This window comes from Bombina bombina, chromosome 1, assembly GCF_027579735.1.
Source record: "Bombina bombina isolate aBomBom1 chromosome 1, aBomBom1.pri, whole genome shotgun sequence".
Classification (NCBI taxonomy): Eukaryota; Metazoa; Chordata; class Amphibia; order Anura; family Bombinatoridae; genus Bombina; species Bombina bombina.
This window is the reverse complement of record NC_069499.1, coordinates 397,790,761-397,815,760: the sequence shown is the minus strand read 5'-3', so window position 1 is coordinate 397,815,760 and position 25,000 is coordinate 397,790,761. Positions and strand designations below refer to the sequence as shown.

The following is a 25,000-nucleotide window of genomic DNA, read 5'->3' as shown; positions in this document are numbered from 1 at the left end:
AATAAAATATGTAATAAAAGTATCAAGTAACATTATAAAAAAAATGCAATGTTTTTTAAAAACTCAACTGCATGAGATCTAGAACTTTTAATGCCTTTAAGACTTTAACTTTCTTCCATCTAAAAAGCTAAGCTCTTTGACAATTAGAATGCTCATAACCAACATAATAATTTTTAACCTACCATTAATTTCACTTTATATTAATATAGCTAAAATCATTATTAATTTGTATATAAGATCCTTCTCATATTATGTCATCCTTAAATACTTTTTTTTTAAATTAATTATAAATAGATTGGAGGTTTAATTATAAATTAATTGGAATATTACATACATAGTTGGATCAAACACAGAATAAGAGTAAATCTAATTAAACATTAAATCAAATTAAATTTGTTTAGACCATACAGTAAATTCTTATTTTCTTTCTTGATTACACGTTTTAATTAAATTGCCTAATATAATTTTAATTTTAATCATTTTTAAAAAGGGGATTTAATTCATGCTTTTTTATATATTGTGTTTGCTAACAGTATGAATACAAGCTGGATAGAGAATTCCTAAAAGGATGCAAGCTGTCTGTCACCGATGACAAAAACACTGTTCTGGCTCTGAAGAATGCAGAAATGAATAGTGATGTGAGTAACTCCAGTGGCATTTCATGTGCAGGCCTCGAAAACATTAAATGACATCAGTGAGAATGTGTGTGGGATAAAGAATGAAACCTTTGTGCTATAACAAGATAGCTTATTACTAGATTTTTTTATTTTAACACCTATAGCAAATTAGAAGAGTTTTCTAGACATTTTTAGACATTTTTCTAGATTTTTTATTTTAACACCTTTAGCAAATTAGAACATTTTTATACCTCTATAAACATTCACAAACTCACCTTTTCCTCTTTCTGACCACCACCTCCTCACTTGTAACATCACCTCCCTCCCTACAACTCTCCCTCCTTCTACCCCTCACACTAAACTTCACAGAAGTATCAAGTCATTAGATCAGCAACAGCTCGCTAGGTCTCTCAAACCTCTTCTCTCTTCCATCCCCTCCTTTTCCTGTCCTGATGAATCTATCTGCCACTATAACTCCACCCTTACATCGGTCCTTGATAATCTGGCCCCACCTACCATAGCTTGGAAAACATACACTCATCCTCAGCCCTGGCATACTCCTCTGACACGGTACCTACACAGATGTTCCCGTACTGCTGAGCGACACTGGAGGAAATCTCGGAGTTCTGCTGACTTTCTTCACTATAAGTTCATCTTGAACTCTTACTATTCTACCCTTAATCTATATAAGCAACATTTACTTCTCTACTCTTATATCTTCTCTTTCTTCAAACCCAAAATGTCTGTTCTCCACATTCAATACTCTTCTCCGCCCACCCCCACCTTCCACCACACGTTTTCTCTCAGCTCAAGATTATGCCAGCTACTTCAACAACAAAATCGACTCCATCAGAAATGAAATAAACTCTCAACATACTACCGGTCTCCCACCCTCTCAAAAGCTCACAATAATCCAAAACACACATAGCCATACATTAAGCTCTTTTGCCCCTGTTACAGAGGATGAGATTTCTGCACTTATACTATCCTCTCACCTCACTATCTGTCCCCTTGACCCCATCCCCTCACAACTACTCCCCTCCCTCTCTTCTGCCCTTACCCCTATACTCACATATATCTTCAACCACTTCCTCAGCACTGGTATAGTTCCCACATCTCTTAAACATGCATTAGTCACACCTATCCTCAAAAAACCTTCTCTTGATCCAATCTCCCCATCCAACTACCGCCCTTTTTCCCTTCTCCCTCTTGCCTCAAAGCTTCTTGAAAAGCTAGTATATGCACATCTATCCCATTTCCTTACATTAAACTCCCTCTTTGACCCACTGCAATCTGGATTTTGCCCCCTTCACTCAACAGAGACAGCAATTGTTAAGGTTACCAACTACCTACTTACAGCAAAATCCAAAGGCCACTTTTCTCTACTTATCCTCCTTGATCTGTCTGCAGCCTTTGATACTGTTGACCATCCTCTTTTGCTCCATACCCTCCAGTCCTTCAGCATCTGTTACACAGCTCTCTCTTGGTTCTCTTCCTATCTGTCTAACCGTACCTTTAGTGTAGCCTTCTCTGGGGCATCCTCTGCCCTGTTACGTCTTTCTGTTGGGGTAACGCAAGGCTCTTTCCTCGCTTCCCTTCTCTTCTCGATCTACACATCCTTATCAAGTTCCATAATAAAGACCCAAGGGTTTCATTATCATTTTTATGCCGACGATACCCAAATCTACCTCTCTGCACCAGAGCTATCTCCTTCCTTGCTAACCCATGTCACTAACTGTCTCTCTCATATCTCATCTTGGATGTCCTCTCACTACCTCAAGCTAAATCTCTCCAAAACTAAGCTCCTTATTTTCCACCCTTCTTCCAAAATCTCCACCCCCCATGTCTCTATAACTGTTGATAACTCCATCATTACCCCAACCTCACATGTCCAATGTCTTGGGGTCACACTTGACTCAGATCTTTCTTTCACTCCTCACATTCAGTCCTTGGCTAAAGCCTGCCGCTTCCACCTTAAAAACATCGCTAAAATTAGACATCTCTTTACAGAAGACACAACTAAGATTTGAATCCACTCTCTCATCCTTTCCCGCCTCGACTACTGCAACTCCATTCTCTCTGGTCTCCCTAGCTGCCGCCTAGCTCCTTTACAATCCATAATGAATGCCTCTGCCAGGCTCATCTTCCTTACACATCGCTCTTCATCTGCCGCACCTCTCTGCCAATCCCTTCACTGGCTTCCTCTTGCCTCCAGGATTAAACACAAAGTCTCATTCTGACACACAAAGCCCTCAATTGCATTGCTCCCCCCTATATCTCAGACATTGAGGCCAAATTATCAAAGGTCTTGCGGACCTGATCCGACAGTGCGGATCAGGTCCGCAAGACCTCGCTGAATGCGGAGAGCAATACGCTCTTCGTATTCAGCATTGCACCAGCAGCTCACAAGAGCTGCTGGTGCAACGCCGCCCCCTGCAGATTCGCGGCCAATTGGCCGCCAGCAGGGAGGTGTCAATCAACCCGATCGTACTTGATCGGGTTGAATTGTGGCGATGTCTGTCCGCCTGCTCAGAGCAGGCGGACAGGGTTAGGGAGCAGCAGTCTTTAAACCGCTGCTTCATAACTGCTGTTTCTGGCTAGTCTGAAGACTCACCAGAAACACGGGCCCACAAGCTCCATACGCAGCTTGATAAATGAGCCTCCTTGTCTCCAGATACTCTCCCTCCCATCCTCTTCACTCTGCTCATGATATCCTACTCTCCTTCTCCCTTGTTACCTCCTCACATTCCCGTTTACAAGATTTCTCAAGTCTGGCTCTCATCTTATGGAACTCTCTGCCTCGCTCCACAAGACTCTCCCCTAGTTTTAAAAGCTTCAAGTGCTCCCTAAAGACTCTACTATTCAGGGTTGCATACAACCTACACTAACCTTCCTATCTCCACTGCTATCCCCTTAAACTACATAGCATGTAAGCCTATGAACCCTGCTGTTTGTAGTTCACCTTCATAAGAGCCGACTACAACAGTGCAACTCTCGTCAGGACCCTCTACCCATTTGATCCCTTTAATTGTTTTTTATATACCACCTATGTTCATAGTGCTGCGGAACTTGTTGGCGTCGTACAAATACCTGATAATAATAATAATAATAATAATAATAATATGAAAGTCTAGACGTTTTGTTGAAAATATGGAGTCCACGAAAGTTGCAGCATGATATTCAATAAATAAAATATGATTTGTTTGAAGTTATAAATATTCTTATGGGAATGTTGTGACCACAAAACAACAGCTCTGTACACCACTTTAGAATGTGTATCAACTCCCAAACTGATTACTATTTTCAGAAATTGTGGGTTACATATGCATAAAAGGATATAATTTACATGGATATAAGCATCCTATAAAAATATTTCCAATTACATTTTCAGGTTTTAATGTGATCCCACTTTCCTTTACATGTTCTTAGTGTCTGAGGGCACCCACATTGTCTTTGAAGAAAAAATTGTAGTCCAGAGACAAACCCCTTTGAAAAGACTCTTGAGTATGAATGTCTCCATTGCTGTGGGAAATTAGAGACATATATAAATGGCCTCCCATACTGATCAACTTTGACACAGTATAGTTTTTTTGTTGCTATATTATAGGTGAAATATAAGAAGAAGTACGAAAAAGGAACCTACCAAGGAGAATTCAAAGTTGTTTCAGATACACCTCAAATTCTCCATGCTAAATCTGCCAGTGGACTTATATCTGAGGTAAATATAATTATGATATAATTAATTACCTTACACTTTCTTTTTTAATCATCTGGTATCACAGATATGTTTTAGTAGATTGATAGAAATGTGCCTAAATATTATTAGGAATAAAATGTTACATTTTTTTGACAAATTGGTTGAGGATATATTAATTTTCTCTGATGATCAATACTGGTGCATTGAAGGGTTTGTTTAAGTCTTTAAATTAAGTTTGCAAATAGTAAACTAATTTCTGCAAGGTTCTGAAAAAGATGGGAAAGTAGATTGAAGAGTACACAAATGTTATCACATGTAGTAGGTTGAATTTGACTAGTGAATTTTTATAAATAACCAATATTTACTAAAACCTAGTAGGTCTTACTAAGGTTTAGTATATCTTTGTATATACAAAATTAACTTCTGATGGGATTTCTTATATCCTATTTAGACCAAGTACAAGGAAGAAGGCAAAAAGAATCTGCAGCATGGTTCATTTACAACTCTCCCTGAAACACGTGATACAGTTCATGTCAAAGAAGTGACTAAGATTGTCAGTGCGGTGAGTGCTGTGTTTGCTGTTGTTGTTGTTGTTTTTTTTTATTAAATTCATTTTTTTTTCTCATGTTTTTGCACTAAATAATAAAAAAATATGGAACGGATAATTTTACCAAATATATAGGCCTAGATTTGGAGTTCGGCGGTAAAAGGGCTGTTAACGCTCCGCGGGTTTTTTTCTGGCCGCACCATAAATTTAACTCTGGTATCGAGAGTTCAAACAAATGCTGCGTTAGGCTCCAAAAAAGGAGCGTAGAGCATATTTACCGCAAATGCAACTCTCGATACCAGAGTTGCTTACGGACGCGGCCGGCATCAAAAACGTGCTCGTGCACGATTCTCCCATAGGAAACAATGGGGCAGTTTGAGCTGAAAAAAAACCTAACACCTGCAAAAAAGCAGCGTTCAGCTCTTAACGCAGCCCCATTGTTTCCTATGGGGAAACACTTCCTACGTCTGCACCTAACACTCTAACATGTACCCCGAGTCTAAACACCCCTAACCTTACACTTATTAACCCCTAATCTGCCGCCCCCGCTATCGCTGACCCCTGCATTACACTTTTAACCCCTAATCTGCCGCTCCGTAAACCGCCGCCACCTACGTTATCCCTATGTACCCCTAATCTGCTGCCCTAACATCGCCGACCCCTATGTTATATTTATTAACCCCTAATCTGCCCCCCACAACGTCGCCGACACCTGCCTACACTTATTAACCCCTAATCTGCCGAGCGGACCTGAGCGCTACTATAATAAAGTTATTAACCCCTAATCCGCCTCACTAACCCTATCATAAATAGTATTAACCCCTAATCTGCCCTCCCTAACATCGCCGACACCTACCTTCAATTATTAACCCCTAATCTGCCGACCGGAGCTCACCGCTATTCTAATAAATGTATTAACCCCTAAAGCTAAGTCTAACCCTAACACTAACACCCCCCTAAGTTAAATATAATTTTTATCTAACGAAATAAATTAACTCTTATTAAATAAATAATTCCTATTTAAAGCTAAATACTTACCTGTAAAATACATCCTAATATAGCTACAATATAAATTATAATTATATTATAGCTATTTTAGGATTAATATTTATTTTACAGGCAACTTTGTAATTATTTTAACCAGGTACAATAGCTATTAAATAGTTAAGAACTATTTAATAGTTACCTAGTTAAAATAATAACAAATTTACCTGTAAAATAAATCCTAACCTAAGATATAATTAAACCTAACACTACCCTATCAATAAAATAATTAAATAAACTACCTACAATTACCTACAATTAACCTAACACTACACTATCAATAAATTAATTAAACACAATTGCTACAAATAAATACAATTAAATAAACTATCTAAAGTACAAAAAATAAAAAAGAACTAAGTTACAGAAAATAATAAAATATTTACAAACATAAGAAAAATATTACAACAATTTTAAACTAATTACACCTACTCTAAGCCCCCTAATAAAATAACAAAGCCCCCCAAAATAAAAAATTCCCTACCCTATTCTAAAATACAAATATTACAAGCTCTTTTACCTTACCAGCCCTGAACAGGGCCCTTTGCGGGGCATGCCCCAAGAATTTCAGCTCTTTTGCCTGTAAAAAAAAACATACAATACCCCCCCCCAACATTACAACCCACCACCCACATACCCCTAATCTAACCCAAACCCCCCTTAAATAAACCTAACACTACCCCCCTGATGATCTTCCTACCTTGTCTTCACCATGCCAGGTTCACCGATCCGTCCTGGCTCCAAGATCTTCATCCAACCCACGCGGGGGGCTAGACATCCACTGAAGAAGTCAGGAAGAGGGGTCCAAAGTCTTCCTCCTATCCGGCAAGAAGAGGACATCCGGACCGGCAAACATCTTCTCCAAGCGGCATCTTCTATCTTCTTCCATCCGATGACGACCGGCTCCATCTTGAAGACCTCCAGCGCGGATCCATCCTCTTCTTCCGACGACTAGACGACGAATGACGGTTCCTTTAAGGGACGTCATCCAAGATGGCGTCCCTCGAATTCCGATTGGCTGATAGGATTCTATCAGCCAATCGGAATTAAGGTAGGAATTTTCTGATTGGCTGATGGAATCAGCCAATCAGAATATAGTTCAATCCGATTGGCTGATCCAATCAGCCAATCAGATTGAGCTCGCATTCTATTGGCTGATCGGAACAGCCAATAGAATGCGAGCTCAATCTGATTGGCTGATTGGATCAGCCAATCGGATTGAACTATATTCTGATTGGCTGATTCCATCAGCCAATCAGAAAATTCCTACCTTAATTCCGATTGGCTGATAGAATCCTATCAGCCAATCGGAATTCGAGGGACGCCATCTTGGATGACGTCCCTTAAAGGAACCGTCATTCGTCGTCTAGTCGTCGGAAGAAGAGGATGGATCCGCGCTGGAGGTCTTCAAGATGGAGCCGGTCGTCATCGGATGGAAGAAGATAGAAGATGCCGCTTGGAGAAGATGTTTGCCGGTCCGGATGTCCTCTTCTTGCCGGATAGGAGGAAGACTTTGGACCCTCTTCTGGACTTCTTCAGTGGATGTCTAGCCCCCGCTTGGGTTGGATGAAGATCTTGGAGCCAGGACGGATCGGTGAACCTGGCATGGTGAAGACAAGGTAGGAAGATCATCAGGGGGGTAGTGTTAGGTTTATTTAAGGGGGGTTTGGGTTAGATTAGGGGTATGTGGGTGGTGGGTTGTAATGTTGGGGGGGGGGTATTGTATGTTTTTTTTTACAGGCAAAAGAGCTGAAATTCTTGGGGCATGCCCCGCAAAGGGCCCTGTTCAGGGCTGGTAAGGTAAAAGAGCTTGTAATATTTGTATTTTAGAATAGGGTAGGGAATTTTTTATTTTGGGGGGCTTTGTTATTTTATTAGGGGGCTTAGAGTAGGTGTAATTAGTTTAAAATTGTTGTAATATTTTTCTTATGTTTGTAAATATTTTATTATTTTCTGTAACTTAGTTCTTTTTTATTTTTTGTACTTTAGATAGTTTATTTAATTTTATTTATTTGTAGCAATTGTGTTTAATTAATTTATTGATAGTGTAGTGTTAGGTTAATTGTAGGTAATTGTAGGTAGTTTATTTAATTATTTTATTGATAGGGTAGTGTTAGGTTTAATTATATCTTAGGTTAGGATTTATTTTACAGGTAAATTTGTTATTATTTTAACTAGGTAACTATTAAATAGTTCTTAACTATTTAATAGCTATTGTACCTGGTTAAAATAATTACAAAGTTGCCTGTAAAATAAATATTAATCCTAAAATAGCTATAATATAATTATAATTTATATTGTAGCTATATTAGGATGTATTTTACAGGTAAGTATTTAGCTTTAAATAGGAATTATTTATTTAATAAGAGTTAATTTATTTCGTTAGATAAAAATTATATTTAACTTAGGGGGGTGTTAGTGTTAGGGTTAGACTTAGCTTTAGGGGTTAATACATTTATTAGAATAGCGGTGAGCTCCGGTCGGCAGATTAGGGGTTAATAATTGAAGGTAGGTGTCGGCGATGTTAGGGAGGGCAGATTAGGGGTTAATACTATTTATGATAGGGTTAGTGAGGCGGATTAGGGGTTAATAACTTTATTATAGTAGCGCTCAGGTCCGCTCGGCAGATTAGGGGTTAATAAGTGTAGGTAGGTGTCGGCGACGTTGAGGGGGGCAGATTAGGGGTTAATAAATATAACATAGGGGTCGGCGATGTTAGGGGTAGCAGATTAGGGGTACATAGGGATAACGTAGGTGGCGGCGATTTGCGGTCGGAAGATTAGGGGTTAATTATTTTAAGTAGCTTGCGGCGACGTTGTGGGGGGCAAGTTAGGGGTTAATAGATATAATACAGGGGTCGGCGGTGTTAGGGGCAGCAGATTAGGGGTACATAAGTATAACGTAGGTGGCGGTCGGCAGATTAGGGGTTAAAAATTTTAATCGAGTGGCGGCGATGTGGGGGGACCTCGGTTTAGGGGTACATAGGTAGTTTATGGGTGTTAGTGTACTTTAGGGTACAGTAGTTAAGAGCTTTATAAACCGGCGTTAGCCAGAAAGCTCTTAACTCCTGCTATTTTCAGGCGGCTGGAATCTTGTCGTTAGAGCTCTAACGCTCACTGCAGAAACGACTCTAAATACCGGCGTTAGGAAGATCCCATTGAAAAGATAGGCTACGCAAATGGCGTAGGGGGATCTGCGGTATGGAAAAGTCGCGGCTGAAAAGTGAGCGTTAGACCCTTTAATCACTGACTCCAAATACCAGCGGGCGGCCAAAACCAGCGTTAGGAGCCTCTAACGCTGGTTTTGACGGCTACCGCCGAACTCTAAATCTAGGCCTAAGTTTGCTAATGTTTCATCTGTATCCTGTAAGAGGAAAGTAAGGCCTGCACTATAGTATAAGATAGTAGTTAAAGGATAAAAATATAAAAAAACTAAGCGTACTCTGCACCTGAAATCCTAGTCCTTAAAAAGTTAATTGGTATTAATGGTTCCTCTGGTCTTTGCATGTGTCAGGGTGCCAGGAATCAGACTGAGACGAGAAGTGCAAAAATAATCACACCTTTATTAATAGCAAAAAATAATAAAAAGTCCACAAGTCAAATAACAAGCCAGGAGTCAAAACCAGAGCTGGTAGTCAGACGAGCCAAGTCAGGAGCCAAAGCGAATAGTCAGACGAGCCGGAATCAGGAACAAGGAAACAGCAGAGTCAGGAACAAGCCAGGGATCAGGAACCATGTCAGGCAGCCAGGTAATACACAGGAACGCTCACAAACAGGTCTGAAACAACGCAAAGGCAAAGCATACTGAACAGAGGCCCTTTAAATAATAAGAGATGACATCACAATTCTGAGACTGCATCCTGTCTCACATGGATGATGCACACCAGTCTGGCCATAAAATGAAGTGCAGTAAATGAGCAGCATCCCCCACAATGCACCATAGTCAGGAAGAGAGGTGAGTAAAATGGCTGCCAGCAGCACATGGCAAACACAACAGGGAGAAAGCCCTGACAGTACCCTCCCCTCAACTACCCCTCCCCCGCGGGAGGACAAAAGGCTTATTGGGGAAACGGGCATGGAAGGCACAGAGGAGGGCGGGAGCATGAACATCAGAGGAGGGAACTCAAGAACGCTCCTCCGGACCGTAGCCCCTCCAGTGAACCAAATACTGTACATGGCCCCTGGACATACGAGAATCAATAATGCTGCTGACCTCATACTCCTCATGGTTGTCAACAAAGATAGGACGGGGATGAGGCAACACAGTGGTAAACCGATTACAAACCAATGGTTTAAAGAGGGAGACATGAAAAACATTGGAGATGTGCATAGCAGGATGAAGGTCAAGAGCGTAGGCCACAGGATTAACCCGTCGGAGTATTCGAAAAGGACCAACATAACGGGGAGCCAATTTATTGGAAGGCACATGAAGGTTCAAGTTGCGGGAGGACAGCCAAACTCTCTCACCAACCTGGTAGGAAGGTGCGGGCAGATGCCTACGATCAGCCTGGAACTTTTGGCGCTGCATAGAACGATGAAGGCAATTCAGAATCTGCACCCACGTGGAACGGAGTTGCCGGAGATGCTCCTCCAAAGCCGGAATACCCTGAGACATGAATGAATCGGGCAACAAGGATGGTTGAAACCCATAATTCGCCATGAATGGGGATAACTTGGAGGAAGCATTAATAGCACTATTACAAGCAAACTCTGCCCAAGGTAACAGTTCAGACCAATTATTGTGGTGATCTGAGACATAGCAATGGAGGAACTGTTCCAGAGCTTGATTAGACCGTTCCGCAGCCCCATTGGATTGAGGGTGATATGCAGAGGAGAAGGAAAGCTGGATCCCCATTTGAGCACAAAAGGAATGCCAAAATCTGGAGACAAACTGGCTACCCCAGTCCGACACTATCTCCTTGGGTAACCCATGTAAACGGAAGACCTCCCGGGCAAAAATTGAAGCAAGCTCCTGAGCGGTAGGCAGCTTCATCAAGGGAATGCAATGTGACATTTTAGAAAAACGGTCAACCACCATAAGGATAACAGTATTGCCATTGGAAACAGGGAGCTCGACAATGAAGTCCATGGAAAGATGTGTCCAAGGACGCTCACCATTAGCAATAGGTTGAAGAAGACCCACAGGAAGACGTCGAGGAGTCTTATTCTGTGCACAAACTGAGCAGGAGGCAACATACGCAGCAACATCAGAACGAAGACCTGGCCACCAGAATTGTCGAGTGACAGACCAAATCATTTGGTTCTTGCCTGGGTGACCTGCGGCTTTAGGATAGTGGTGTGTGTGCAAAAGTATAGTTCGAAGATTCTCAGGAACAAAACACTTACCACTAGGTTTCTCAGGAGGTGCATTGGTTTGTGCAGCCAGGATCTCCTCCCCCAAGGGAGAAGTCAAATTAGTACGTATGGTAGCCAAAATATGGTCAGGAGGTATAACAGGAGTCGGTACAGACTCCTCCTTGGACAGAGGCGAAAATTGTCGAGAGAGGGCATCAGCCTTAACATTCTTACTACCAGGCAGGTAGGAGACCACATAATTAAACCAAGACAAAAATAGCGCCCATCTGGCCTGTCGGGGCGACAAACGTTTTGCTTCAGATAGATAAGTGAAATTCTTGTGGTCAGTAAGAATGAGCACCGGCACGCTAGTACCCTCGAGAAGATGCCTCCATTCCTTAAGTGCAAAAATGATGGCCAGTAATTCCCTGTCGCCAATTTCATAATTGCACTCCGCTGGAGACAATTTCTTAGAGAAGAAACCACACGGATGCAAGGAACCGTCAGGCGTAGGATGTTGAGACAAGAGGGCACCTACTCCAGTCTCAGACGCATCGACCTCAAGAACGAAAGGCAGGACAGGGTTAGGATGAGCCAGAACTGGAGCGGCAGCAAAGGCATTCTTAAGACTATCAAAGGCCTTAATGGCAGTAGGTGACCACTGGAGTGGATCATTCTCTTTACGGGTCATGTGTGTGATAGATTTGACCAAGGAAGTAAAGTTTTTAATAAACTTTCTATAGTAATTGGCGAACCCCAAAAAACGTTGAATAGACCGAAGACCAACTGGGCGAGGCCACTGCAGAACTGCAGATAACTTGTCAGGATCCATGGAGAACCCTGCCACTGAGATAACATAACCTAGGAAGGTTACTTGAGTCTGATGGAACTCAATAGCATACTGAGCAACACATCTTGTACCTTGCTGAATGGACATTAGTCGTTTAGCAGCAGAGAAGGAGCGAGCCGGAACATCAAATACCCTTCGAAAGGAGGCCACAAATTCAGGGCAATTTGAAATCACAGGTTTATTAGTCTCCCACAAGGGATTAGCCCAGGCAAGAGCTGTGTCGGAGAGTAACGAGATGAGAAATCCCACCTTAGCTCTGTCAGAGGGAAAAGCCTGAGGTAACATCTCAAAGAAAATGCCCATCTGGTTCAAAAACCCTCTGCACTGAATAGGATCGCCTCCATATCGTTGAGGTAGAGGTGCAGAACCGGACATGCTCCTGGTAGGACTAGGTGCAGCAGTGGAAACAGGAGCAGCCATAACTTGCGGGACACTTTGGTCCAAATGTGCAGTGCGAGTCAGCAGGGTTTGCAGGGCTAGTGCAAATTGATTCAAGCGGTGATCCTGTTCATCCATCCTGGAAATGATGGCAGGTAAAGGTGGATTATTAGCACCATCAGGATTCATGGCCTTTGCGTAATGTCAGGGTGCCAGGAATCAGACTGAGACGAGAAGTGCAAAAATAATCACACCTTTATTAATAGCAAAAAATAATAAAAAGTCCACAAGTCAAATAACAAGCCAGGAGTCAAAACCAGAGCTGGTAGTCAGACGAGCCGAGTCAGGAGCCAAAGCGAATAGTCAGATGAGCCGGAATCAGGAACAAGGAAACAGCAGAGTCAAGAAAAAGCCAGGGATCAGGAACCACGTCAGGCAGCCAGGTAGTACACAGGAACTCTCACAAACAGGTCTGAAACAACACAAATGCAAAGCATACTGAACAGAGGCCCTTTAAATAATAAGTGATGAAATCACAATTATGAGACTGCATCCTGTCTCACATGGATGATGCACACCAGTCTGGCCATAAAAGGAAGTGCAGTAAATGAGCAGCATCCCCCACAATGCACCATAGTCAGGAAGAGAGGTGAGTAAAATGGCTGCCAGCAGCACATGGCAAGCACAACAGGGAGAAAACCCTGACAGTATGAGAATAGGGAAAATTAAATTATATATATATATATATATATATATATATATATATATATATATATATATATATATATATATATATATATATGCTATAGATACATGTGGTGTTCATTTTTCATTTAGAGATATTTATAACATGACATTTACAAGGAAAATAAATTACCTTCTTTTGTTTATTAGAAACAATACAAAGAAAAGTTCCAGCAGGAGAAAGGAAAGTCCAATTACTCCAATATGCTAGAACCTCCTGAGGTGAAGCATGCTATGGATGTGGCAAAGGCACAAAGTAATGTAAGTAGACTCCTTGTATAGCTGTGCAACTGAAAACAAACGATGCATTTCTTTTTAAGTCATGCCGTCCATATGTGTACAGGCAAATAAAGTGACAGGAAACACCTTGCGATTTAGTTATGCCTAGTAAGCCCTATTTTCATTATTTGTTTTGCCCACTTTTCATGTAATTTAGCTAAAAAAAAAAAAGTGGATTTTCTAATTCTCAGAGCTGCAAATGCACACTACAGACTTTTCAAGGGTATATATCTTTCTCTAATTGTCAAAACAATGCAGTTTATACTAACATATTGATAGAGCGCAGATTAACTCCTCCAAATAAGGCAAATATTAGGTGGAGTTTGGCTATTGAAAAAAATAATTGTAGCAGACAAAATGTCAATGTGTTTTAAAATATTTATACTTGGCTGATATTATTTTATAGCAAGAAAAGTCATCATTTTTACAAGATGTTTATTGTCCCTTTAAATCTCAAAATAAGAGTTCTTGTTTTTTAATCCACAATAATAATTATTTATTATGCATAAGAATAATATAATTAAGGCAAAAAAGGAAATTGTAAATAATCTCAGACTTTTTAGCCGTTTTTCTAAATTTTATACGGCTAAATTGGAAAAAGGAATATGAACACATTTTTAAATAGTAATAGATCAGTAACATTCTAATGAATTTGCACAATAAAGCCTTACTGGGTAACCAATTAGGCTAAAAACTTACATAATAATTTTATTATAAAAGAAGTAATCTGGAAATGTAACAATATTTATTTTGTGCAGGTGGCTTACAGGAAAGATGCCAAGGCTGGCCTCAATTACACCAGTACTGCTGACAGACCTGATATTAAGAAGGCCACGCAAGTTGCTAAGTTAGTCAGTGATGTAAGTATAGACTTTAAGTTCAACACATACTGAGCCTTTTCAATTATCTCTACAACTTTTTTTATGAACATTCATGTATATTGTATTGACTAGGTCCAATACAGAGCTAAGGCACGAGAAGAAGCCAGCCGAGGTATCACAATGCTTGGGCGACCGGACATTGAGTTGGCTCAGGAAGTATCCAAACTTACAAGTCAGGTAAAAGCCTATAAAGAATGTGCTTCTAACAACGTACAATTCTTAGAAATGGGACAGCATTTTTACTACCATGGGGAAAGCCAATCTGATCAGCTATTGGCTAATCATTTCTTATTTAGTTATATTATTCAGTTAGTGAACAATGCAATTGCATGGGTTAAAAATCCAGATGTTGGTCTTTTCACTAAATCTGACTTTAGCCATGCTATGGTGTCTATTAAAATTTCAGATTTCTACTAAAATTCAGATTTCATCCTGACAAATTATAAGGTTATTATATGAAACAAGTACTAGGCTAATTTACATAAAATACAGAACAAAACGTCTCTGGCTAATAGCTAATACAGTGGCTCACAGAAAAAGTATCTACATCTTTTTTTAATATACAGATTTTATCTGACCACCCTACAACAACAATTAGATATAACTGAAGTATAAACAAAGATACGTTTGTTTAAATGATAAGACAGGCTTTCATGTGCTTTATAAGCAAAGATATAACCATTTTTTTATGTTGTTTCAAGCAAATATTCAAGATTTTGATTGACTTTTGCTGCTATTGAAAATGGAACAAAACACACCCATTCGCTTGAGTTTAAAGAAGCATATTTTTTTAAATTTCTTTTTGAATAAGCATTAAAATATGTTTTGTATTTGTAGAGAAAATATTTCTTGAATAAAGCCCTAAATGGGAATGTGCTTATAAAGATAAGATAAAGATAATGACTTAAAATTGAGGAAATTTATAGTATTTGTATATGGCAGCCATACTTAAATAATTTTATTCTATTTATTATTGATTTATATGAAATCTGGATTACACCATAAAGACCCTCTTACTAGACATAATTTTCTTGATACTGTAAATTTACTTTTTAATTGAAACATTAATAGAACCTGGAATTTAAATGGCATGGGATAAGATCAGTATCCGATAGTCATTTAGCCATGTTTGTATATCTATAAAACAAAAACACAATTTAGGTAAAGTACGTATATAAGGAGCTAAAGGTTACACATGGGCCCAGGAGAACTTACAGTTCAGGAGGGTTTGCTGGAGACTAACTGTATAGGGCTATTTAGGAAGCAGAAGCTGGCAAAAAGCTCTCCATGATTGTTCATAGCTAGCTACATGTGCTGTTGTGGTTAGGCAGTTCCCAAAGTTGTATTTAAAGGGATAGTCTAGTCAAAATTAAACTTTCATGATTCAGATAGGCTGGCACCTAAGCTTACATTCTTGCTTTTTTTAATAAATATAGCAAGCGAACGAAGAAAAAAATGAGTATAGGAGTAAATTAGAAAGTTGCTTAAAATTGCCTGCTCTATCTGAGTCATAAACATTTAATTTTGACTAGACCATCCCTTTAAGGTTTTATGTCTTCCATAGATTTGTTTTTTCCATTTTTTATACAGGATATCTAATCCACTGAGACCTGGGTAGCCAGTCTGATCTCCTACTTATTCTTTCCCTTGTGACTAACGTATTGTTAACATGCTTTGCTAATCTTCCCTTGCTGTTTTAATGCACATTGCAGGTTGAGTATACCAAAGGAAAGATGTGGGGACATGGAGCGGCATCATATGACACTCCTATCATGAGACAACTTAAGAAAGCAAATGAGCTCACTAGTAATGTAAGATAAGCCATGGATGCACTGTGTGTAACGTGCCAGCTATATGAAATGCTCAACTAAATAAAAATGCCATTTTCTCTTTACAGTCAATGAGTACATTTGCTAAAAAAAATACCTAAAGTAAAAATGGCTCCCTAGCATGAATCCCGTTAAAAACCAAACATTTTAACATAGCGGGCTTGATTTATACAAATAATTATATCACACTATAGATTGCAAAAGCTGTAAAAACTGGATAAACTATCACCTTTTCAATAATCAAAATAAACTGCCGTTAGGCAAAAGAAACTTTGTTTTCTATCAACCACTGAAAACAATGAATGTTTATTCAGCCTTAAAGGGACACTGTACTCATTCAAATTAAAGTGCAGCAAATGGATATTAAAGTTTTTTTTAATTTTGCATGAAAAAGGGTGAATTCATTCCACTGGCTTATAGGGTCACACAGCTATATTGGTCGAGAGGGACTGGTTTCCGCTATACCTTTACGAAGAAGTTACTTTACTAAGCTCCTTTAGATGAAAACCATGAGTATAGTGTCCTTTTTTATTTTTTACTTTAAAAGGAAAATGGCATTTAAGGAGACATTACAAATATGTTGATTTTATTTATATTTATATTATTATTTTTAAAGTTTATAGTTGCATGCCTGAGCAGCATGCAGATTGTGTATGCTGATATGGACACCACATGCAAAAATAGTATGGAATATTTGAAGGGAATGTTTTCTACTTCTTAACACTTTGAATGAAGTGAATATTATATATTTTCTACCATACATTTGAAAAGAAGCAATAGAACATGTTAAAATATTGTCTGCATAAACAAAGTTAAGTTTTAGGGGACGATTTATCAAGCTCCGTATGCTCCATAACTTGTCCGCCTGCTCTGAGCCCACAGACAATAATCAACCCAATCAAATACGATCGGGTTGATTGACACCCCCTGCTAGCAGCTGACTGGACGCGAATCTGCAGGGGGCGGCATTGCACCAGCAGTTCACAAGGGGGCCGATTTATCAAGCTCCATATGGATTCTGATGCCCCTTGTTTCCGGCGAGCCTAAAAACCGCTGCTCTATAACTTGTCCGCCTGCTCTGAGGCTGCGGACAGAAATCAACCCAACCGAATAAGATTGGCTGCGAATCTGTAGGGGGCAGCATTGCACAAGCAGTTCACAAGAACTGCTTGTGCAATGATAAATGTTGACAGCATATGCTGTCGGCATTTATCGATGTGCAGCGGACATGATACGCTACATCGTATCATGTCAGCTCGCACTATGATAAATATACCCCATAAGCTGTTTAAGTTGATGTTACAACTGCTGCCAAACATTTTGTGCAAGTTTAAAGATTATTTTGTGTTGTTGCCTTCATCATGTTGTATATGGGAATAGCATTATTCAGCTCTCTGCACAGAGGGATATGGGAGCTGTACGTTTTCTTTGATATGGAGCTGTACATTTTCTGTTATGACTTTTAGCTTTGAAACTGAGGGTTTCATTCCGGAGTAAAAAGTTTCAGAATAATTTCTTCTGTGAACCCCAGAGTTGGATGTGCTATTGTAGGCAATCACCGAGTACACAACCAAGTTATATTCATGATTTAGATCTTGGAAATGCATGGTAGAAAGTATAGCAGTCCCACACCTATTTGATTAGGCATTTTATTAAAGCAAACTATTATTCAATTAATGTTTTTTGATTGATTGATGATTCTTAACAGAAGATTTCAGCAAAACATTACAGAGTTAGATTTTTTCTGGAAATACAGGTATATAATGCTCATAATTATTGCAAATTAAAGTTATCTAATGTCTTGGTGCAACACAGTTATCAACCTATACATTTTTCATAAACCAAAAGTAATTAGATTTTTTACCTTATCCAATATTGCTTTTAGGTGTACAACAGACATGTTTTTAATGTCCTGCTGAACTTTTCTGACTCAGACTGTTATGGTTAAATTAAACTAATTATTATATTGTTTACATTTCCCAGCAAGTGGTTTTCCCCTCATTTCTGTGTTGTGATAGGTCATTTATATAGAACATAACGCTGTTGTATAAAGCCAACACAATTGTGTTTTCCACAGGTGAAATACAAGGAAAACTTTTCAAAAGACAAAGGGAAAAAGCCCCAGTATGATCTCAAGGAGAGCAAGATATATCAAACTCTGAAAGATGCAAACACTCTTGCTAGTGAGGTATGGACCCTTGAGAGAAATCATTTTTCAAATAAATTTAAGAAATACAGTGTAAAACCATATACATGAAGGCACAATGTTTATTGCTATCCTTGAATACAGTTAATTTGAACATTATCCAAGTATGGCCCCAACATTATTACATTGGTACAAACAATATCAGTTTAATTATATTGATTTTTTTTCACATATTGGTTTAAAAATACATAATAGTAATAACTAGAATTGGAACTGGAAGATAACATTACATCAAGGGGTCAATTACAATTGTTTAGATAAAATTATTTAATGATTTTTACCAGAAAATTACCAGTGGAGATTTTTTATAAATAAATCATTTTATACATTTTTCTTATCCTATATCTATTCTCACAGCATAATATTTCCAGTGCTTGAGCTACAGAAGACTAATGGAATGAAGTTAAATATCTGGCTAATACATTTCCCCTCTTGAATCATTGCAGTCTCAAACCACCTGTATAAATATGGTGCTGCAGAACATTATGACAGTACATTTATATTGAGGCATATATAAACAGGGTACCAAGACAGTACATTTATATTGAGGCATATATAAACAGGGTACCAAGACAGTACATTTATATTGAGGCATATATAAACAGGGTACCAAGACAATACATTTATATTGAGGCATATATAAACAGGGTACCAAGACAGTACATTTATATTGAGGCATATATAAACAGGGTACCAAGACAGTACATTTATATTGAGGCATATATAAACAGGGTACCAAGACAATACATTTATATTGAGGCATATATAAACAGGGTACCAAGACAGTACATTTATATTGAGGCATATATAAACAGGGTACCAAGACAGTACATTTATATTGAGGCATATATAAACAGGGTACCAAGACAATACATTTATATTGAGGCATATATAAACAGGGTACCAAGACAGTACATTTATATTGAGGCATATATAAACAGGGTACCAAGACAATACATTTATATTGAGGCATATATAAACAGGGTACCAAGACAGTACATTTATATTGAGGCATATATAAACAGGGTACCAAGACAGTACATTTATATTGAGGCATATATAAACAGGGTACCAAGACAGTACATTTATATTGAGGCATATATAAACAGGATACCAAGACAATACATTTATATTGAGGCATATATAAACAGGGTACCAAGACAGTACATTTATATTGAGGCATATATAAACAGGGTACCAAGACAGTACATTTATATTGAGGCATATATAAACAGGGTACCAAGACAGTACATTTATATTGAGGCATATATAAACAGGGTACCAAGACAGTACATTTATATTGAGGCATATATAAACAGGGTACCAAGACAGTACATTTATATTGAGGCATATATAAACAGGGTACCAAGACAGTACATTTATATTGAGGCATATATAAACAGGGTACCAAAATATTTCATAATGTTTTGTGAAGTGACAACTTTTTCCATATGTCTTACTTCATAAATGTCTTTTACTCTGTATCTTTACTTTATGCTTCCATTTTCTAACAGTAGTTACTGTTTTTTTGCACTCAAGATGAATTGTTGATCATACCGTATCACTACATTTAATAGATTTTGTTTTAATAAGTACACTTTTTTGTCTTCATACATTAGCCCTTGATTTTTTTGTATTGCCACATTTTTTATTTTGTGAATGCTGACATATGTCTATAATTACAGGTTAAATACAAGGCAGATATGAAGAAGAAGATTCATCAGCCAGTGACTGACATGGCCGAATCACTCAGCATGTATCATATAACAAGCACAAGCAAGCTGGCCAGTGATGTAAGCACTTTAGCAATCTGCAATCATATAATATGAATAATCATCCCTCCTGACCTAAAGGGCTAGATTTATCAAGCGCAAGGAGAATTCTCTTTATAATTCTCCTATGGGTTCTCCTCAGCTCTTCTTTAGACAAGCACATCTGTGCGCTCAAATTTATAAAAATATTGTTGGTTTTTTTGCACTTCTCCATAGGAAAAAGATACATTTCTCCAGTCGGATTAGTACCTGCACTTTATTTATCATTGAAAATAAGCAACTATTCTTCATAAAAATCATTTATAAACCAATAGAAATATTTATACAGCGCCACTAGTAGCTTTGTTAATGTCCTTCTTCAACAAACTGTCATGGGAGAAAATAGATCTAAGTTTTCATTGTTTTTGTACTTCTATTTTAGAGCTTCTTTACATATTATTTTTATGCCCCAATTTATATTATTTTTGTGTTCTGTTATATATTATTTTTGCACTCTTGTCTTGTAGAGCCTTTTTTTTGTAACATTACTTCTCACAACTAGTAGAGAATAGATTTCTAATGCTGTTCTCCTTAGTAGTTATGGAGAACTTTTGTGCACGCATTTACAGGAGGACTTCCAGACCTCTATAGGAGAGGAGAAATTAAAATTTGTAACTAGTCGAATTTATGAGAAATACTATAGGAAATATGATTAAGTAGGAGAATTTTACAGTCAAACTTTACCAATTGTAGGTGCATTTTTTTAATGATAAATAGGGACATTATTTCTATTGCACATTTTTGGGAGCGTTTTTTGGGAGAATAGCAATGATAAATCTTGCCCGAAAATTCTGTTTAACTTTTTAATGCATTCTGCTAACTGTTCTGTAACAGCTTCCTGCTTTTTTACAACTTGGGCATCACCTGGTAGTGATCCTTTCCTCGTTTGCCTACTTATATTCCTTTAGCTCATTAGCAATATTAATAAAGCTGTGTGGTGTCAATTCAAATTCAACATTAAAAAAAATAATACCAAGAATTTTCTAACTTAATTTATGTATTTAAATAGATAAACTAATCTTTTTTAGCAATATTAATTCTGTAAACATTTTTAAATGCTTTAGTCTCATAAATATTATACATTTATTACAGTGATTTAACTATTTTAACCTATTTCTATTTTTTATTTAAATTTTTTAGTTTGAGATATGTATTTATTTGATTTTACATAATTATTTGCATATTTTTGAAAAATTTAAAAAATAATCATTATTAGTTACTAACATACTTTAATTAATAAAAATATTTATCAAAAATATTGTTAGCTACTGCTTTTTGGAATTATCACAATAAGGGCCAGATTACAAGCGGAGCAGTATTTTGCACTTCCGTTAGAGCGCTAGCTCCGCTAGAATTAAGATTTTTGCGCTAGTCATTTGCACTCGTATTACAAGTTGAAAGTAAACTGTTTTCACTCTAGTGGTAACCTGTTCACAAGTGGGGAAAAAACACCCCACTCTCGCGCAAACACGATTGCATATTCTCATTTGCGCTAACCCGACATGAAAATATAAATATTTCATAATCCAATGTTCTTTACATAACAGAATATGTTCTAATTATTCATAAATACATATTTCTACATATATCTGAAGTTTTTTTTTTCACAAATATATATTTATACCTATATATATATATATATATATATATATATATATAATATATATATATGATTATATATAGATATAGATATATGCAGATATATATACAGGAATATCTATTTAGAAATACATAGAACATATTCTGCTATATGCAGAACATTAGAATGTGAAATATTTACAGTAAATGCATAGTTAAAACCTTTATTAAATATGAATATTGCAAACATATTTTTTTCCATGTTTTCATCTACTTAACATCAAAGGGCTATAATGCATTTATATATATATATATATATATATATATATATATATATATATATATATATATATATATATATATATATATATATATATATGTCTGTATAGTTGTTCTAATAATTTTTATTAGATGGTGTTATTATGAGTGTAACTATAATTAGTAATGTATTTTTGATGTTTTTTTGCAACTTTTTATTTTTGCAAAACAGTTAACCACAGCTTTGAAGTAGCGGTAATAATTATAACGTAAATCGTGATTGTGCTCACAAGATCAATCTTATTTTCAATTTGTAATACGGGTGATAATCCCAATGAGCGCAAACCCTTGCAAACAATTTGCACTCCACTTGTAATCTAGCCCTAAACGTGTGTGTTTTTTAATACTTTCCTTTAATAAATAATACCTGGAAATGTTATTATTTTATATACTAGATATCCATAGATAATTAAAAATTTGTAAAAATTTATATTAAAGATGTTTAAACCAAATACATTATTTTTTTAGTGTCAAAAATATCTGACCATAACATTATATCTTCAATGTAAACAAAATATATTTAAAAATATATATATATATGAAAAGAATGTGGTTTCCGAGAATAGAGAGGGGAGTTGTTAGGCTATGATTGAAGTGTTTCTTGACACTTTCCTTCAGTACCAGTACAAGAAGGAATTTCAGAAGAGTAAGGGTCACTACCAAGGGGGGCCTGATACACTTGAACAAGTTCATCATAAGGAAGCAACAGAACTGCAAAGCCAAGTAAGTTTAAACATATTAATGTGATTGTTTGATTGTTGTCATCTCATGGGCCATTACAATCAACATGTTTCACTTTATTTATTAATCACATTGTGGATTTAAGATTGACATTTTTTCTGTTGGTAAATATTGAAACAATTTGCAGCTGAGTATTAAAGGGACATGAAACACAACATTTTTCTTTCATGATTCAGATAGAGATTACAATTTTAAACAACATTCTAATTTACTTATATTATCTAATTTGCTTCATTCTTTAGATATCCTTTGTTGATAAAATAGCAATGCACATGGTGAGCTAATCACACAAGTATATTTATATATGCTTTTCAACAAATGATATCAAGAGAATTAAGCAAATTAGATACTAAAAGTAAATTTGAAATGTGTTTAAAATTGCATGCTCTTTCTAAACCATGAAAGAAAGAAATGTGGGTTTTATGTCCCTTTAAATCCTATAAAACTGCTATTTTACTGAAGAAAGAGTAATAGGCCCATCAAAACCACTCACTTTGTGGAAACTGAAACCACAGCTGTGTTTACTTATAAACATATGCAAACTTTCTTATGCTTTAAGGTTTTGGGGAACTTTCAGTGTTCTTTAAAATAGCACAGTGTAATTATTTATGTTCCATATATTACAACTGTAAATAAGTTCTCAAATCTCATGGAACTAAGTGAAATATTTATGCAATAAGTTTATGAAAATGACATTTATTATGAACATCTGTCTGCATTATGATTAGAACAATCATTGCAGATTATGCCATAAAGCAGAAATATTCCAAACGTAATAAATATCGGAACATATTGTACACCATTTAGCTAAGCATTGACAGACTAGTTACTGAAAACCTGTACAAAATGACCTAATGATACAAACAAAACACTGATTTACAATCATTAAAAACATAATTCTGCAACATAGTGTAGTGGTCAAGTACATGAAATGGGACATGTAACTTATTTTCTGTAACACTAATTATCTATAAAAACAGATTAGAGTAAATAGTGCATTGTCATAAACCATAAACTATTTCATACAAAAGCAACTTGGCAGTCAAATTATAAGTATATAAGATATTAGATATAGAATATAAAATATATATAAGATATATAAGGACTTAGCTTATTAAAGGGACACAAAAAAACCTTTAAATTTTTCTTTCAGATAGAGCAAACCATTTTAAACAATTTTCCAAGTTACTTCTATAATCTATTTTGCTTTGTTCTCTTTGTATTCTTTGTTGAAAAGCATACATTGGTAAGCTTAGGAGTAGCAATACACTACTGGAAGCTAGCTGCTGATTGGTGGCTGCACATATATGCCTTTTGTAATTGGCTGCTCCTTCAACAACAAAATATCAAGAGAATTAGGCAAATCTGATAATAGAAATAAAGTGTCTTAAAATTGTATGCTGTATCTGAATGTCCCTTTAATTATCCATTACTTTACAAACCACTAAGCCACCCCTGAACTCTCTAACCTCCTGAAAAAATAACATCATTGCAAATATTCTTTCAAAATGGATAAACTGATTAGGTATATACAGAATGTATCTCTATATACAGCAAACATGAACAATAAATTGCTTACACTCAATTATTATTAATTACATTTGGAAACTACAAAAACATGTTTCAGTGATTGTTTATAGTCACATATGGGTTTATTATATTCTAGTATAACTATAACGTAAGAATAACCCTTCATAGGCTTTAATGGAGATTTAAAATAAATAAATAAAAAAAATATATAAATGTTGTGTGTATATATATATATATATATATTTATATACTCAAGTCAAACAAAGTTAATAGGCTGTGGGAATAAAAAGGCATATGTTTATGAAGTGTTTTCTTCAAATAGGTGAAATACAAGGAAAAGTATGAAAAAGAAAAAGGCAAAGCAATGTTGGATTTTGAAACCCCAACATATGTAACTGCTAAAGAATCACAACATATGCAAAGTGAGGTAAGACTGGAGATAAAGTTCAATAAGAAAGTCAATGAATATCTTTTCATTTGTTAAGTAATCATTGATTCATGAGTATAGGTTTAATTAACAATCATGGCAATATATTACTAATTTACTTGTTATATGATGTTAAATATTATAAAGTTTGACTAAGGGAGGGAAATACATCATGAAATTTATCATGAGGTGAACAATGAGGAATGTTTTTCAATGAATGCCGAGAGTT

At 36.6% G+C, this 25,000-nt stretch overlaps 1 protein-coding gene across 1 annotated transcript in view; it reads left to right on the top strand.

Moving 5' to 3' along the window:
* Nucleotides 1-25,000, top strand: part of NEB (nebulin) — a 262,192-nt gene that overhangs the window by 156,962 nt on the left and 80,230 nt on the right. Inside the window, 11 exon segments of the mRNA XM_053698301.1 lie at nucleotides 534-638; nucleotides 4,225-4,335; nucleotides 4,766-4,876; nucleotides 13,322-13,432; nucleotides 14,209-14,310; nucleotides 14,404-14,508; nucleotides 16,044-16,142; nucleotides 18,238-18,348; nucleotides 20,052-20,159; nucleotides 22,692-22,796; nucleotides 24,667-24,771. Coding sequence (XP_053554276.1) covers nucleotides 534-638; nucleotides 4,225-4,335; nucleotides 4,766-4,876; nucleotides 13,322-13,432; nucleotides 14,209-14,310; nucleotides 14,404-14,508; nucleotides 16,044-16,142; nucleotides 18,238-18,348; nucleotides 20,052-20,159; nucleotides 22,692-22,796; nucleotides 24,667-24,771 — 1,173 coding nt within the window.